This window comes from Pundamilia nyererei, unplaced genomic scaffold (assembly GCF_000239375.1).
Source record: "Pundamilia nyererei isolate P.nyererei 1_Seehausen unplaced genomic scaffold, PunNye1.0 scaffold00249, whole genome shotgun sequence".
In the NCBI taxonomy this organism is placed as follows: Eukaryota; Metazoa; Chordata; class Actinopteri; order Cichliformes; family Cichlidae; genus Pundamilia; species Pundamilia nyererei.
The window spans coordinates 299,721-314,221 of record NW_005187650.1 but is presented as its reverse complement, the minus strand read 5'-3'; the positions used below and the strand labels follow the sequence as shown (position 1 = coordinate 314,221).

Here is a 14,501-nt window from a genome sequence, read left to right as displayed (position 1 = left end):
GATAGTGGATAGAGGCTTTCTCCAAATGGGCGTAGGCTTCTCCCTTAAAGATAGGGTGAGGAGTTCAGGGCTCAGAGTTGAGCTGCTACTCCACTGTATTAAAAGGAGCCAGTTGACAAGGATGTCTACTAGAAACTGAGATATTCTGAGCATGTCCTACCAAGAAGATTCCCCAAGGCCTGGGAATGCCTCAGTGTTCCCCTTGGGTGAGCTGAAGGAGGCAGCGAGGGGAACACAAAGAAGGTTTGGACTTCTCTGCTAAGGCTGCTGCCACAATGCCTCAGCCCTGATGGATGGATGGAAAAAGTTTCTTACCTGTTTTGAGTAGATCTTTAACAACTTGTTGACAGGAGTGCCGTCTTCATCTCCGTCAAACTCCAGCCACAGGATGTGTGAATCCCCCTCCTCCTCGGGGTAGCTGTGGTCCCAGGAGAGCTCACTAAAGCGCAGGCCAAGCAGCACGTGCTGCGGGAAAACATTTCCATAACAGGAACAGAAACAGAGTGAGAACCACAGCAAGTGTGGCTGCTGTTTTACTAAAGGTGTGAATCACTGCTCACCTTCTCTTTGACATCCATCACATAAACACCTTCCAGGCAGATCCCGATGTTGACAGCTTTACGTTTTCCCCTTTGCAGGATCCCCTGCGCTGGTTTGTCAATCTCCCCAAAGAAGAAAGCGCACCTGTTTTCACATTTAAAGTTAATCATTTGCCTTCTGTGGAAAATTACAATGCAAAAATGTGTCATTATGCTACATCATACCCATAATAAGGCAGCGTGTGACAAGTGTTGAGGTACTGGTGTAGGAGCTGCGTGGGCTCGGGAGAGCTTCCAGCAGATGTACAGATCTTACTGTACTCCTTAAAAAGGTTCTGCTCCAGCCCGACCTGACGGCTTGACTTCCCTCGCAAAGTAGAGAACAAGCCTCCGCTCCCCATGGTGACATGTGCAGGCAGATAAGAAGACAGCTTCTTCTCCCTGTGGAAAACAGAGGACAGAGGTTTGCATCGGATCTGTGAAGCATTTTCTCTCGTCTGCTCCTCTTTCCTAATTTACCCAACTGTCAATCTTTCTTCCTTTCATGTTGGTCTCATTTAAATGTTCTTCGCAGCGCGTCTTACTGTGACTTTTTGTGAGACCAAAGGACAAAATGCACTCATCTCCCAATTAAATTGTCTAGAGTGTAGCTCTAGTTTTTGACCTTTCCTCCTTAAATGCTACCACTCACATTCTTAGATAAACACGCTCCTTAAGTGCAAGAGGACTACTTCCTTTACAGAATCTATTTCATATAATTATGTAGAAATCTCCTGATAAGAGCATCTAGATTTAAAATAACCCATAAACATGCCTCAAAGAATTGCCCGGCTTTGTCTCGTCATCGGCCATCATAGGAATCTATTTTGTTCTACTTTGGACAGTTAACGAAAATGTTTTATGTAGAGGACAAAGCAAGTATCTCGTCTCATTTTTAAACTGGTTGGGGTGCAGCATTATTGTTTATGTTCATGCAGTAAGAACATCGGATTATCTTTCGAAGTATAAAACTTATGGATCAGTCAGTAAATTGCTTTGAAACAGCAGGCAGGAAGTTCAGACACCAGATAAAAACACACAGTAGGATTTTGCAACTCCATAAGCAAAGACTTCCTTAAAAAGTCTATAAATATGCATGTTTTTGTGTAGCTGTGGGTGCCTGTAAGATGCTTCTAAGAGTAGATAGGTTACACTGATAATAATATACCTAATGCTGTATTGTATGTGCAGTGTCAATTTTTAGTACTTCACTTGCAGTGGCTCTTAGACAACCTGACAGAGAAGAAACCAATGATGAATGTTGTCATTAGAAATGCCTTATCCCACCTGCACACCAACAAGTACTTAGAAAAACACTGCAGTGTTCTGGCAACTGTTAATATAAAAAAAGGCTTCTCAAACAAAAGGACGACTGACCTTATTCACAGTATCTGTGTACCTTTTACAGGACTGCATCACATTGTCATAGACTGTAGTGAAGCACTCAAAGCTACTCAGTCTATCAGATCCCTAATTGAGGAATATGCAGGCTGTGGGAAATGGTTTGGGTGGTGCTTTTTACATTGTTTATTTTTTCTACTACATTAGGCTGTGCAGTAGAAAGGAATCATCTCAGAGTCTGACAGATTTATGAAAGGCAGATCGACCATTTCTTTATAAATAAATGGAAGAGAGATACTGTTTCATTTTGCATAAACTGCAAAGTCTGCGTGAACGTGTATGAGCACATTCTCTAAGTGCAAGAGTAAACATACACAGAGTAGAATACTGGGAAAAACTTAGTCAGATTAAGCAAGGATTACTTGTCTGAAATGGCACGCAACTGGCTCACTTTCACAGGTATGTATTAACCTCACTGACTCTGCAGTTTCCTTCTCTTCCATCTATGCTTTAAGAAATGTGTTTTAAAAAAAATGAATCCCACTAAATTATGAAGGCCTTAAGCAAAAATTATTTTAACTACTTTAGGTGGAGGGTACATAATGTGAATAAGGCAATGACTGAATGTTGCCAGACCACTAACAAAACACATAAAATAAACATCAGTAGGGTCTGGGGACCGATTTCTTCCTTTTCTATTATGTAAAGAGGAAGATATAACTGAAGTAGGAAGAAACAATTGCTTTCAAATTGTCATTGTCCTGTAGATAAATGACTGAAACTGACAAAATCTAACCATTCCTTAAGCTTGCAGCTCACAACTTACCCCCCCCAAAGCTACAATTTCAGACCCAGAAGCACAACTGATATAAGACTTAAGACATATCGGCCGATACTTTTTTCTTTCAGGCACATGAAACATAAACAAATTCGCCCTAGCATCATCATGTGTAGTTATTTATAAGCAGTTGCTTCTCACCTTATAGTTGTAGTAAACTGTTGGCTGTCCAGACTAGTTCCCTCATCGAGAGCAATAGACAAAGCTCCAAGACTAGTCCAATGCTCAGGGTCGCAGGGGTATCGACCGGTGAGGATGTTGCTCCTGGCTTCCTCATAAAGAAGTCGCAACACTCCCTCCTCTTGTATCTGCACAGGAGTGAGACAGTAACTCCCAGTAAGCACATTAAATTTGAAACTGAAAAAGAGTTTTTGTCTAATTAAGTCAAAATTTGTATTTCATTTAGCTTCATTTGATTTGATTTGACATAATATTATGAGTCGTCAACTTTAATTTGCTGCTATGTTTGTAACACAAGGAAACACTGTTAGTTTTAACAAGCCATGTGAAGTCAATAAATTAGACAAAACCTTCAGAAAAATGAAATGCAGACCTCGGTTACCCCTGGAGTATAACACCGTTTCCACCATTCTAAGATTAGTTTAAGTTGTAGCAGAGTTAAGAATACCTGCAGCTCTTTAGATTTCGGATAAAACACACTGCGCCTGTACTGGAGACATGGTTCATCTGTAAAAAGGCAGAGGACAATCATGCTTTACTGTTTCGCGAAGTATTCAAGTCCACATTGGATGACAATCAGCCTCATCATCCAGTGTGGAGGAGTGAGGGTAGAAAGACAATGTGAGTCCCCTCAAGCCCACTCTGCTGTGGCTCACAGTCCTGTGCCGTGGGTGGAATTTACTCCACAGGAAAAGTAACAGCTTTTAAGGGATTATACAATACCTGTGTGATACTTTTTATGCTTTATTAGTGGAAAGCTGTCATTGTAGACTAAAAGCACCTGCCACACTGCAAACGTGTGGGCTGATCGTCTGAGGGGGAGGTTTTAGGACAAAAAAACAAACAGGAAAAGAAACAAAAAACAGCAGACTGAGTCAGTGCCTCTTACCCCACTTGCAACTCTTTTAAAATGTGCTGTACTTAACACAAGCAGTAACTAACTGTAAAAACTTTTGCTATTCTGTTCTGCATAACACATGCTAAGGGATGCTAATGATTTAGCTCATGAGAACTGCTGTAATCCTAAAAGGATCACATAATCTCTCAAAGTGTGGAATATAACGTCTGTTTTTCTCTTCCTCCAAATGCTTGTTCCATATTTACTTTGATTTTCTAGCCGTTTCAGTCGTTTCTTTTCCTGTTCAACAACAGCAGTTCATGTCAATGCCTCCTTTTCCATGTTTCTCTTTTATCACATCCAAGCAAACCTGACAGCCCTTTTATCCATTATTTACCTCGAGTAAGCCAGCAACCACCATTAACGTATAAGTAAGCTGGAAATAAAGAGGAAACAGCTGCAGAAAAAGAAACAAGCTGTTGTCAGCACGTAAAAATGCTTTGTTTGGAGGCAGAAAACCAGGCTGGTGACAGAAGTCAGCTTAAGGCAAACAGAGAGTGCCAATTACTAGACTGGACTGATGTTTACGTGCAGCTCATTGGTAACTACAGTGTATTAGAAACTATAGAATAACATTCTTCAGTCTGTAGAGGATTGCAGCTGTTTAATTGTAAGATTTATGGCAACAAGAGGGCATACTCCGTAAGCAAAAAGCTTTACTTTATCTTATTAGGAAGGATTTACAAGAATAATCTACCACTCAGCAGCAGAAGCCATTATCTTTCCTTTCATCTCTTTGTACACTGCAACACCCTTTTCCCGTACAAAGTTCGAGTCATGCTTTCATTACAGAAACTAGATTTCTTGCGTTGACAGCTTTTCTTTAGTCCAGTGTTTGGTGGCGCACGCAAGTCAAAACTCTGACCTTGTGAAATGTCTTCCTCTGAAGCCTCGGTGAAGCGATACAGCAAGTCGTGCCACTGCCGACACAACTTGTACGGTTGATGCCTCGTCTTTAACTGCAGTTCTGAAGATAGGGAGTGAGGAAAAAAGTTATGCAGCAGCATGTTTTACTCATATCAAGTGATATCACATAATACAGTTAAGTGATAGAAATATGAGGAGGAGGGTTGGGGTTCTAACCGAGCAGTGGAGAGCAAAGCCAGAAGGCAAAAACATCCTGTACAGACTCAGGAGTATGGAGAGCTTCACGAACGTTGCGGCCCAGCTCTTGCACGGTGACAGTGCCGAGCCCTTCTAGAGTTAAGTGTACTGCACTGTCACCAAACAAGTATATAAGCACATCTTGAGCTGTGTGAACAAACATAATTTTAAAAAAAAAGCAAAGAGATTAATAACAAAAACAATAATAATAGATTAACTACTTTGGGGGGTTTTTTGCACGATAAAATAATCTGGGTGAGACTGTTTGACATCATACCACGAGATAGTGTTGCAGAGGAAGCCACACTTCCTCTTAGCGAGTGATCATCTGATGAATCTGGAGGAAAACTGCACTCATCTCCTTCCATCTCTAACCTGAAATGAAAACACCAAAAATTCAGATGAGTAACAACACAGACTCACGACAAGATTCTTTACAGGGAGGAGCAATGCAGCGGGAAGGGATGGCTAGAAATCTACCCAAGTGTCTGATGGGTGAGACAAAACAATCACCAGGAGTGAAAATCAAAACAATACTGTAAACTGCACTTGAGGAACACAAACACGTCGCAGTTGAACACGGAAGTGGCAACAGAGGCAGCACACCTGCAATTTATTACAGTCCCACTCCCAACTCAAATGGACTCTCAAGTTATTCATCAACAGTATACTAAAAGGAAATGCCAGCAAAGCGGTGTAGGCGTGTGTGCTGCTTATACTGACATTCTTACACATGTGTGTAATAGCTTGGGAATAGCCACATAATATATATCTCTAAACAAAGCATTACAGCTAAGTAACCTCTTCAGAGATAACTAGACCAGCAGGAATTCAATTCAATTTTATTTGTATAGCGCCAAATCACAAGAACAGTCGCCTGAAGGAGCTTTATATTGTAAGGTAGACCCTACAATAATAGGGGGTGCATCTTTATCACTTTATTCCATTTGGTGCTCTTTCTATTATATTTTGTTCAACACAAAAGTCAGGGTTCAATACATAACCCAGCGCCACCTCGTGTTTTTAACCCGAGAATGATCCTATACGATCACTACATCCAGTCAGTCGACTGCTGACCTCACCCTGTTCAACTGCAGTGCTCCGTGAGCACCAACATGTAACTGTTACGGTTTTTAACGTGGCTTCGAACATTTCTAGAACAGCCTTCATACCGTTACAGAGAGACAACAAACACGGGCGTCGTTGAAACGGGCAACATCTCGCCGCCCGTGGATAAAATAATAGCTAGCTCCTCAGTTTTAACAGGGCTGCCCCAAACTCAGCCGGGGATTAAATTTGTGTGACATTATAGAGAATAACTCAACACACAAAAAGTGAATTGCGTAGACTATTATCTAAAAGGCAGTTGAAAACACCATGCTAGCTAAATAAGCTAGGCATCGGAAATATTACCAACACTGGACGTCACTGCGATCATTTTAGACGTGTTAATGCGCTTCATTTATCTGCCAGTAGGAAACAATTTAGATGCCGAAGCTATCTGGCCCATTGGCTAACTTTGTGTGTGTTTTGTTTAACAGAGTGACCCACTATTAATAGCAAGTGATGAAACTACTATGTTCCAATGTCTCTGTTGTCCACCTACCTGCCAGTTCCTGTAAGTTTCCGTCCACTCGCTTCTCTCGATGGGATCCTGTTGATTTTGTAAATACTGTGGCCAAGTACACCAACTAATTAAAAACCCGCTGTTATTGCCCTCACCACAGCTTCCCAGCTACCCTGAACTAGCTCTTCTAGCAGCTGCAACAGTTTCAAATTGTGCGACTCCCGAACGACTTGATTATTCTAACCCGTTCCTCATTACTTGGGTGTGACAGCCAAGCTAGAAGATTTTTTTAACCACAGCAATTCAAATATTTCTAAATTAAACAGTCGCGGAGGCAATTGGAAGCGAATATCCATACATGTTCCATCTGGAGGTAGTTTGAAAGTTCACTGACTGACATAGAGTGTACACTTTGAAGTCGTTCACATGAGATCGGGTCAAAAATATTTGATCCTCAGAATGACGGGGAAATGAGGCGAACGTCAGAGAGTGCGTCGTCCCGTCACGTGACTGAAACGTAATCGCAGCTGTACTTCAGCAGGCACCGGATTAATTCTGTTTATCTGCTGACTGTCATTAAGTTTACCTGCGAAAAACAGATTACAGCCGCGGTAATACAATCGATTCCACGCAGTCACAGCTTCAGACGTCCTCATGAATCAACTTTGATCTGATACAGTCTCAACCCATGTCTCACAAAGTGGTATTTATTGGATTGCATTTACTCACAGTTTAATATCACCCATTGTATTTCCCCATATTTATAGACTTCTTAAATTGTATGTGTATATATCCTTGGCAGTATATTGACCTGTTATTTAAGTTTAATGCACCATGTCAGGGAGTATTGCCATAATTATGTTATCCTTGCATAATGACAATAAAGAGTCATGAATCTTTTCAACAGATTTAAAAACAGTGACTCTAAATATACACCGACCAGGCATAACATTATGACCACCTGCCTAAAGTTGCGTTTGTCACATGTCACCCTTTTGCTGACCCATGGAGGCATGGACTCCACTAGACCCCTGGAGGTGTGCTGTGGTATCTGGCACCCAGATGTTAGCAACAGATCCTTTAAGTCCTGTAAGGTGCGACATGGGGCCTTCATGGATCGAACTTGTTTGCCCTGAACGTCACACAGATGCTCAACTGGATTGAGACCCGGGGAACTGATCAAACCTTATCAAACTCTCTCAAATCCTTACATTCGCATAATTTCCCTGCTTCTAATACATCAACTTTGAGGACAAAATGTTCACTTGCTCCCTAATTTATCCCACACAATAACTCTTGCCAAGATGAATAGATAATCAATTATGCCTGATAGGTGTAAATAACATGATGGAAATACTGCAATTTGTAATGTGCAAAAAAGGCATGTATGTAAACAGTAAAGTGATTTTTTTTAAATAAACTGCCTTGTACAGTTTTAGGAAAATGCATTACATTACATATTGGCATGCCTATATAACTTTGTGTTTGAATGATTATCTCTCAGCTTTACCAGTCTTCCCTTTTACCAGCCTCAGTATTATTATTTTTCACCTTTTCAAATTTGTATAAGGAGACAAAGCCTTCATATGGTTCACCGTTCATCTGCCAGCCACCTGACGCAGGCGTCTAACTGCTAAGGCAGCAGGCTGGGTATTAACTAATGGGATTTGGCAGCTAAGGTGTCAGAACAGAGGACACACTCGATGGCTTTCACTGCATTACTGACAACGATTAATCAGCCTTTGTAATCTGATTCCTTTCACTGAGTGAGAGAAGAGAGGCGAGGAGAAAGTGCTATCTCACAGCCACTGTCATGGAAGGTGACAAGTGAAGTATTTTAATGTCTCTGCGTGCTGTATTTACATCACAAAGAAAATAAGAAAACAACTCCACTCCATGAGACATTTAGTAACCTCAAACTTTAATAAGTCATCTTTTATATATTATTGTCATAATCCTGTTGCGCAGCAGAGCATTGTGCCTCATGTCTCTCTACAGTCAGCTTTACATCTTCCACAAAATATATAATTTTTGTACACTTGCTCTTCGATTAATGTTTATCCTCTGATTGATGGGTGACTGCTTTATTGCGTTTGAGACAAACAAGTCTTGTGAGTGTGTAATTATAATCCAAACCACTTTCAAAAGCAATATTGGTAATTGCATATATTTGTAGGACTGTAAACAAACAATCAAGGATTTGTTAATCTTGTGCAGTGAATAACAGGCAAAATAAAAGTGATAGACAATAAAAAAAAGTTCGCATTATTTTAAGCATCTTATTCATTTTAAGGAGTACAAGTGTCTGAAAACTGGATTAATCATAGCTGCTATGGGTACATTTACTGGCAATAAAGACACCAAGATAGAATTTGACTGGGAATTAGAGTAGATGGGTGGATGGTCATCTGACAATAAAAAAACAAAAACACTATCCCTAAATTTGTGAAATTTACAGAAATTTGTTATTTGTGTTCTTTTTTAAAAATTGAAATCATTCCTTAGATGCCGTCTTGTACAAGTTATTTACACGTGATGTTTGATGTAAAATGTGGTTTAGGTGGGAGTTGTTGTGGCTGCAGCACTCCCTTCTTCGACCTGGTTTTTGAGCAGGAGGAACTTCAGCACAGGGTCGAGATACTCCATGATGGTTTCTTTCACTCCCTTCTCTAGCAAGTACCCTTCTGTCTCGATTTCAGTGTTTTCCTTTCCTGCCACTGCCTCCATGGCGGTCTGCAGGAGGCGCAAACTCACCAGCACAGAGCCCTGCAAAAGTGAGAGCGATTGGGGAGCAAGTTAGACAAGGGTAAGCTCTTTAAAACCCAGTGTTGTATGTCTCACATTTTATAAATTACAAGGTCACTGTGGCACCACAATCTCTGCCTGAAATCATGGTCGGGCTTACCTGTAAGAGGAAAATTGACAGAACTCCAGCCCCAATTGTGTTCATCAGGCCCATGTAGTAGTTGACCAGAGCCTCTCTGCACCCCCGGAGGTAGATGTTGAGCTCCTCGGTTTGGTAATCATAGTTATAGTGAGCTGAATTGTTGGTAAGCTGATACTGCATGCACGGCCGTGGAGAACTGGGGTTACAGCAACTGAATGGGACTCCGTCTACCAAGTAACGGCCATCCACGTTGCTCTTGATGCGGCTATAGAAACAAATGAGGGATTACTAACACTGTTACTACATGATTGTTTTCTTTAGTCACACTTTTTCAATCCAAACTCTTTCATTTTTTAAGAATATGCACAAATGTGAAACCCACTACCCTCCAGCCCCTTACTCTTTCACTTCCTTAGAGCTGAAATCGAGGTAGCGGTTGCTGATCCACTGGACCTCGAACCAATCCCTGAAGTCATTGTTCCCACAACACTGAAACTCCATCTGCAGACGATCGATGTTCTGCTTCTGGAAGCAGCGGCCTGGTGTATCTGTATCCTTGTAGAAGCGGATGCCATTCCTCAGGCCAGCCTTTAGAGAAGATTCCAGACTGCCCTTCATTGCGTAGCTCATGATGACAGCTAGCAGCATGAGCACGGTGAAGAAGCAAGAGACGGCAAAGTAGGGCTTCAAGAAGTTCTTCCAGCGAGGGAATCGCCCAGCGTCCAGGGCATCCTGACAGATCTTTGATGCAAAGTAGTTGATGCCCAAGGAGGCGAGACCAACAATCATGAGGGTGTTCGGCACAATATGAATGTCTTGGTTATCCATTACCTGAAAGTGAGTCACACAGCAATGTGTGGAATATTAAACCATTCAAATTTATTTCAATAATTATGCAGAACAAATAAACAAAATTAGTGAAGTATGAAATTCTATGAAAATCGCACTCACCAGCCACTTTGTGAGGTACACCTGTTCAACTACTTGTTAACAAAAATACCTAAGTAGCCAGTCACATGGCAACAACTCAGTTCATTTAGGCATGTAGACATGGTCAAGATGACTTGCTCAAGTTCAAATTGAGCATCAGAAGAAAGGTGACTTAAGTGGCTTGGCTGTTGGTGCCTGGTCTGAGTATTTCAGAAACTGCTGATATACTGGGGGGGGTGTTCTACACAACCATGACTGAAAATGTCTCTGTGATACTAAAGGTTTAAGTAGAAAGGCCTGACTACCTCAATCCGACAGGTAAGGAATGGTAACTGAAAAAAGAACCCTCGTTACAAACAGGGTATGCAGAAGAGCATCTCTGAGTGCACAACACATTTAAGCAATGGGCTACAGCAGCAGAAGACCACATCAGGTACCACTCCTGTCAGCTAAGAACAGGAAATTGCGGCTATAATTTGCATGGCCTCTGCAAAATTGAACACCAGAAGACTAGAAAAATGTTGGTCGGGTGAGTCTCGTTTTCTGCCTTGTATCAATGATTTACTTTGTTGTTTTGGGGTTGTAATGATGTGGGGATATTTTCTTGGCACACTTTGGGCCCCTCAGTACCAACTGAGCATGGTTTAAACCCCAAAGCTTACATGCTCCTGACCATGTCCATCCCTTTATAATCACAGTGTACCCATCTTCTGACGGCTGTGGCCTTGTACAGGACAACACTCCATGTCACAAAGCTTAGATAATCCCAAACTGGTTTCTTGAACATGATAATGTTCACTGTCCACAAACAGTCTCCACAGCCACCAGATCTTAATCTGGCACCTTTGGGAGTGATGCAACACCAAAATTCAAGTCATGGATGTGCAGCCAAAAAATTTTTGCAATAACTGTGTGATGCTATCATGTCAATATGGACCAAGCTCTCTAAGGAATGTTTCCAGCACCATGTTGAAACTTTGCTATGAATAATTAAGTCAGTTCTTAAAAGCAAAAAGCAGTTGTGTCAGGTGAATGTCTAATAAAATGTCCAGAGAGCTTATGTTCACAGCCATAAACATAATTGCATGTATATGCAAACTTTTTAACCAAATTTTCTCCTCTAATAAGTCAGACTGTTCTTCTCCAATGCCTACTATTTTGAATATATAGACACTAATGCGGAGAGTACAGTCCTGAAATGAAAGTTAACATTTTTGACATCACAACATGCGTTGATGAGGCTTAGAAGGCTTAAAAGGATTCCACCTTTATTTATGAAGAGACGTCAATTTGTAAATGTGCGTAAATATATATAGAAATAAAACATATTGTCAGCATTACTGTCAGATGCTAAATGTCATAATGAAGAACTAGACCAGAATGTATGAGCCACAAGCAGCTGGGGCTTAAAAGTATCGTTCAAGGATACCTGTCGTACATTTAGTAACTCAGAACTCAGTTTGTTATCCACTTCTACCACACAGAACAGACACAAACACCACAACTGCATGAAATTGCAGCCACTTCCCTTTTAAATATGGTAGTGAGGTTCTACTGAATGCTGCACTATTTGTCTTTGGTTTGTCTTTGGTTTATGTATTTGGTAAATGTGATTCCAATGGAACATGTTTGTAGAGCACATTTCCTGAAGCTATATGTCAAGCAAACTAACATCCTCAGAGATTCATTTTGGTAAAATGGAAATTTAAAAAAATAATTTCATTTTGAAAACACAACAAAGTCTTGTGTTCAGTCAAACGTTCTCTGATGATGGGATTAAACCTTTACTGTAATCTACATAATAAGATAATATTTTCTTTGCGTTTTTCAATCATTCCAAGCGTGTGTTATAATAAAACTGATCATACAAAGCTATGGTGACAGCTTTAAGTAGCAGTAGGGATTAGGGTAATTAAGACTGACGGAGCCTAATTTATGAAATGATGAGTCAGGATCCAAAGTGGGTCACAGGTGTGTTGATTGCCGATTAGCACGGAGATTTCATTTATCCTCTAAGACTTTTTCCTTTTGCATTTTCCCTGAAAATCTAGTGTCTACAGTTAAAACCCAACACAAAAAAAATAAAAAAATAAAAAAAAATAAAAAAATAATAACATCTCTTTATGTAAACCTGGAAACATTACATTCAATCCGCAGAATGTCCAGCATTTCCTGGTTAAAGATAATTTTTTCATCTTAAAACTACATTCAACATGTTTCCATGTTCAATTTATTTAAAATCTGCCTCAGAAAATAAATCTAGTAAAATTTAAAAAAACAAAAACAAAAACAAAAACAAAAAAACCCAACACAGAAGGCATTTGTTGAGTGTACTCAGGAATATTCACACCTGGTATTATAGCGTATAATCAGATTCTTTAGGCAATTAAATATAGCGTCCCTGATATTTGATGCACAACTTGATGTGAGATTAGAAATATTAGCACTTATTAGTGGTTTATTATTTGACATTATTTGTAATAGTTATCATTGCAGACAACAATAATTTTAATGACTTTCTTCCCATTACACACAGTTACAGTAACTATGCATACTCTTAATACTACATTTCATGCAAATAGTAGTTACCCAGTAGTAATTTTCAGGCATCCTACAATGGGTAAATTCAAAAAGTATAAGAAAGTATTCACTCTAGGAGGTCAAATTTTAAGTACCTCTGCCCTCCTGCGGAGCTCCGTCTTGAGGATGCACCCCAGGGTGAAGGTCGTGGCCCCAGCAACTGTGGCACACCATGACAGGATCCACAGTCCCTGGGCTAGCTTCACCCTTTTCTGAAAGGGGAACTTCATCTTCATTACCACCATGGTTGCAGCGGGGGAATCTTACCAGGTCTCACCGGGGGGTAGGGGAAGGAGAGCGACGAGGCCGCGGGGGACGATGCTGTGCTCTGGCTGTGAGAGAGGAGAAGAGATGAGAGGGAGGACTCCAAAGGCTTAAAGATGAAGATGGCAGAACTGAAACACACCTGTATAAACAGTGTGAGGACAGTTCAGACACAAAACAGTAGTTTTGTGAGAAACAAACAACCAAACTAAGAAGTAGAGAGGTTAGCAGAAGGTCCCTGGAAACTTCTGAGTTTTAGAGCTTTACATCACAAGTGGTGCATCTTCAATTAAACTGATGTTGGTGGGTCAAATTTTACTTTATTTTTTCCTAAAAGATTCTGAAAAAAAGTCCAGTTATCTCCAGCAACCACTGTGTACCGTCCAATGTGCCACACAGTGGATTTGGCACACTGGATTTGGTAAACCTGGATGCAGGGGGGCGTCTTACCACTAATACCTACCTATCCTATTAAACTGGTTTGTGGATCCAGGCCATTGTCTGCTCAGCATCTGTCACTCATACAGAGGGACATGGATGACAAGCCAAATTGAAATTGACAGGGAGGTATTATTAATACACAAGTCATTATCTGTGTAATGCAGACACTTGGGACACATCTACTGGAAAAAATTACAAAGTACAAGAAAATTACATGAGATTTAAAAAAATATTTAGACAAATAGGTCTAAATATTTATTTCCATTTTCAATTTGCCATTATGTAGAAGTCTACAGGTTGAGAAACAGTCAAAGTCCTCTATTGGACCCAGAGTCACTGGCTCTCAACTCTGTGTAGTAATATATGAGGGGAAGAGTAGCCAACTCTCATTACTGCCTGACTAATACTCTGAATCCAAGTAGCATGGTCCCAAGGTGGCAAACATTCTCACCTCCTCATCCATACTGGTACCAATTTTCCATTAATATTTCTGGTCAATATGGTCTCTTTCATTTGCTCTGACTTTGCAGAACTCCTCTTATATGTAAGCAAACAAATCTACAATGAATATTTGTCTCCACCTTCTTAATCAGAACATGTATACAGTGAGATGATGATTTATTACAGTTCACAAAAGGCATCTGAAAGTGTATCACTACTGTTGTACTAATTTTGGTATCAATCCAGGATCAAGTAAATACAGGGTAAGTATTGACATTTTTGCTTTCCACAATTATTAGTCAGTGCAACAAAACACACCCTTCAGCTTTTCTTGTATTTTGAAACTGGAATTTTTGGAGACCTGGAATGTAAACGTGCTTTTCTTTAAAATGTGATATAGGCCATAAATAAAATAGATGTGACAGCAATGCTATAAGTTTCAGACGTTTTTC

General features: G+C 40.4%; 2 protein-coding genes across 3 annotated transcripts in view; both read right to left on the bottom strand.

Moving 5' to 3' along the window:
- frmd8 (FERM domain containing 8) overlaps positions 1 to 7,017 on the bottom strand; it is a 10,980-nt gene extending 3,963 nt beyond the window's left edge. The window contains exons 1-9 of the mRNA XM_005749545.1: positions 6,546 to 7,017; positions 5,217 to 5,314; positions 4,919 to 5,086; positions 4,701 to 4,802; positions 3,386 to 3,444; positions 2,899 to 3,065; positions 765 to 980; positions 561 to 684; positions 316 to 465 (exon numbers count right to left, since the gene is read on the bottom strand). Coding sequence (XP_005749602.1) covers positions 316 to 465; positions 561 to 684; positions 765 to 980; positions 2,899 to 3,065; positions 3,386 to 3,444; positions 4,701 to 4,802; positions 4,919 to 5,086; positions 5,217 to 5,307 — 1,077 coding nt within the window. The 5' untranslated portion in view covers positions 5,308 to 5,314; positions 6,546 to 7,017. The remainder of the gene's footprint in view (positions 1 to 315; positions 466 to 560; positions 685 to 764; positions 981 to 2,898; positions 3,066 to 3,385; positions 3,445 to 4,700; positions 4,803 to 4,918; positions 5,087 to 5,216; positions 5,315 to 6,545) is intronic.
- Positions 7,018 to 8,322: 1,305 nt separating this feature from the next.
- rom1a (retinal outer segment membrane protein 1a) lies at positions 8,323 to 13,615 on the bottom strand. Of its 2 annotated transcripts, none has more exons than XM_005749543.1 (5): positions 13,487 to 13,615; positions 12,999 to 13,235; positions 9,794 to 10,224; positions 9,412 to 9,658; positions 8,323 to 9,272 (listed from the first exon to the last, which is right to left on the bottom strand). In XM_005749543.1, the coding sequence occupies exons 2-5, from the start codon at positions 13,146 to 13,148 to the stop codon at positions 9,063 to 9,065; spliced, it is 1,038 nt and encodes a 345-aa protein (XP_005749600.1). In that variant the 5' UTR covers positions 13,149 to 13,235; positions 13,487 to 13,615; the 3' UTR covers positions 8,323 to 9,062. The 2 variants fall into 2 exon arrangements, with proteins under 2 accessions (XP_005749600.1, XP_005749601.1); XM_005749544.1 differs by lacking the exon at positions 13,487 to 13,615 and adding an exon at positions 13,310 to 13,461.
- Between the last annotated feature and the right edge of the window lie 886 nt (positions 13,616 to 14,501).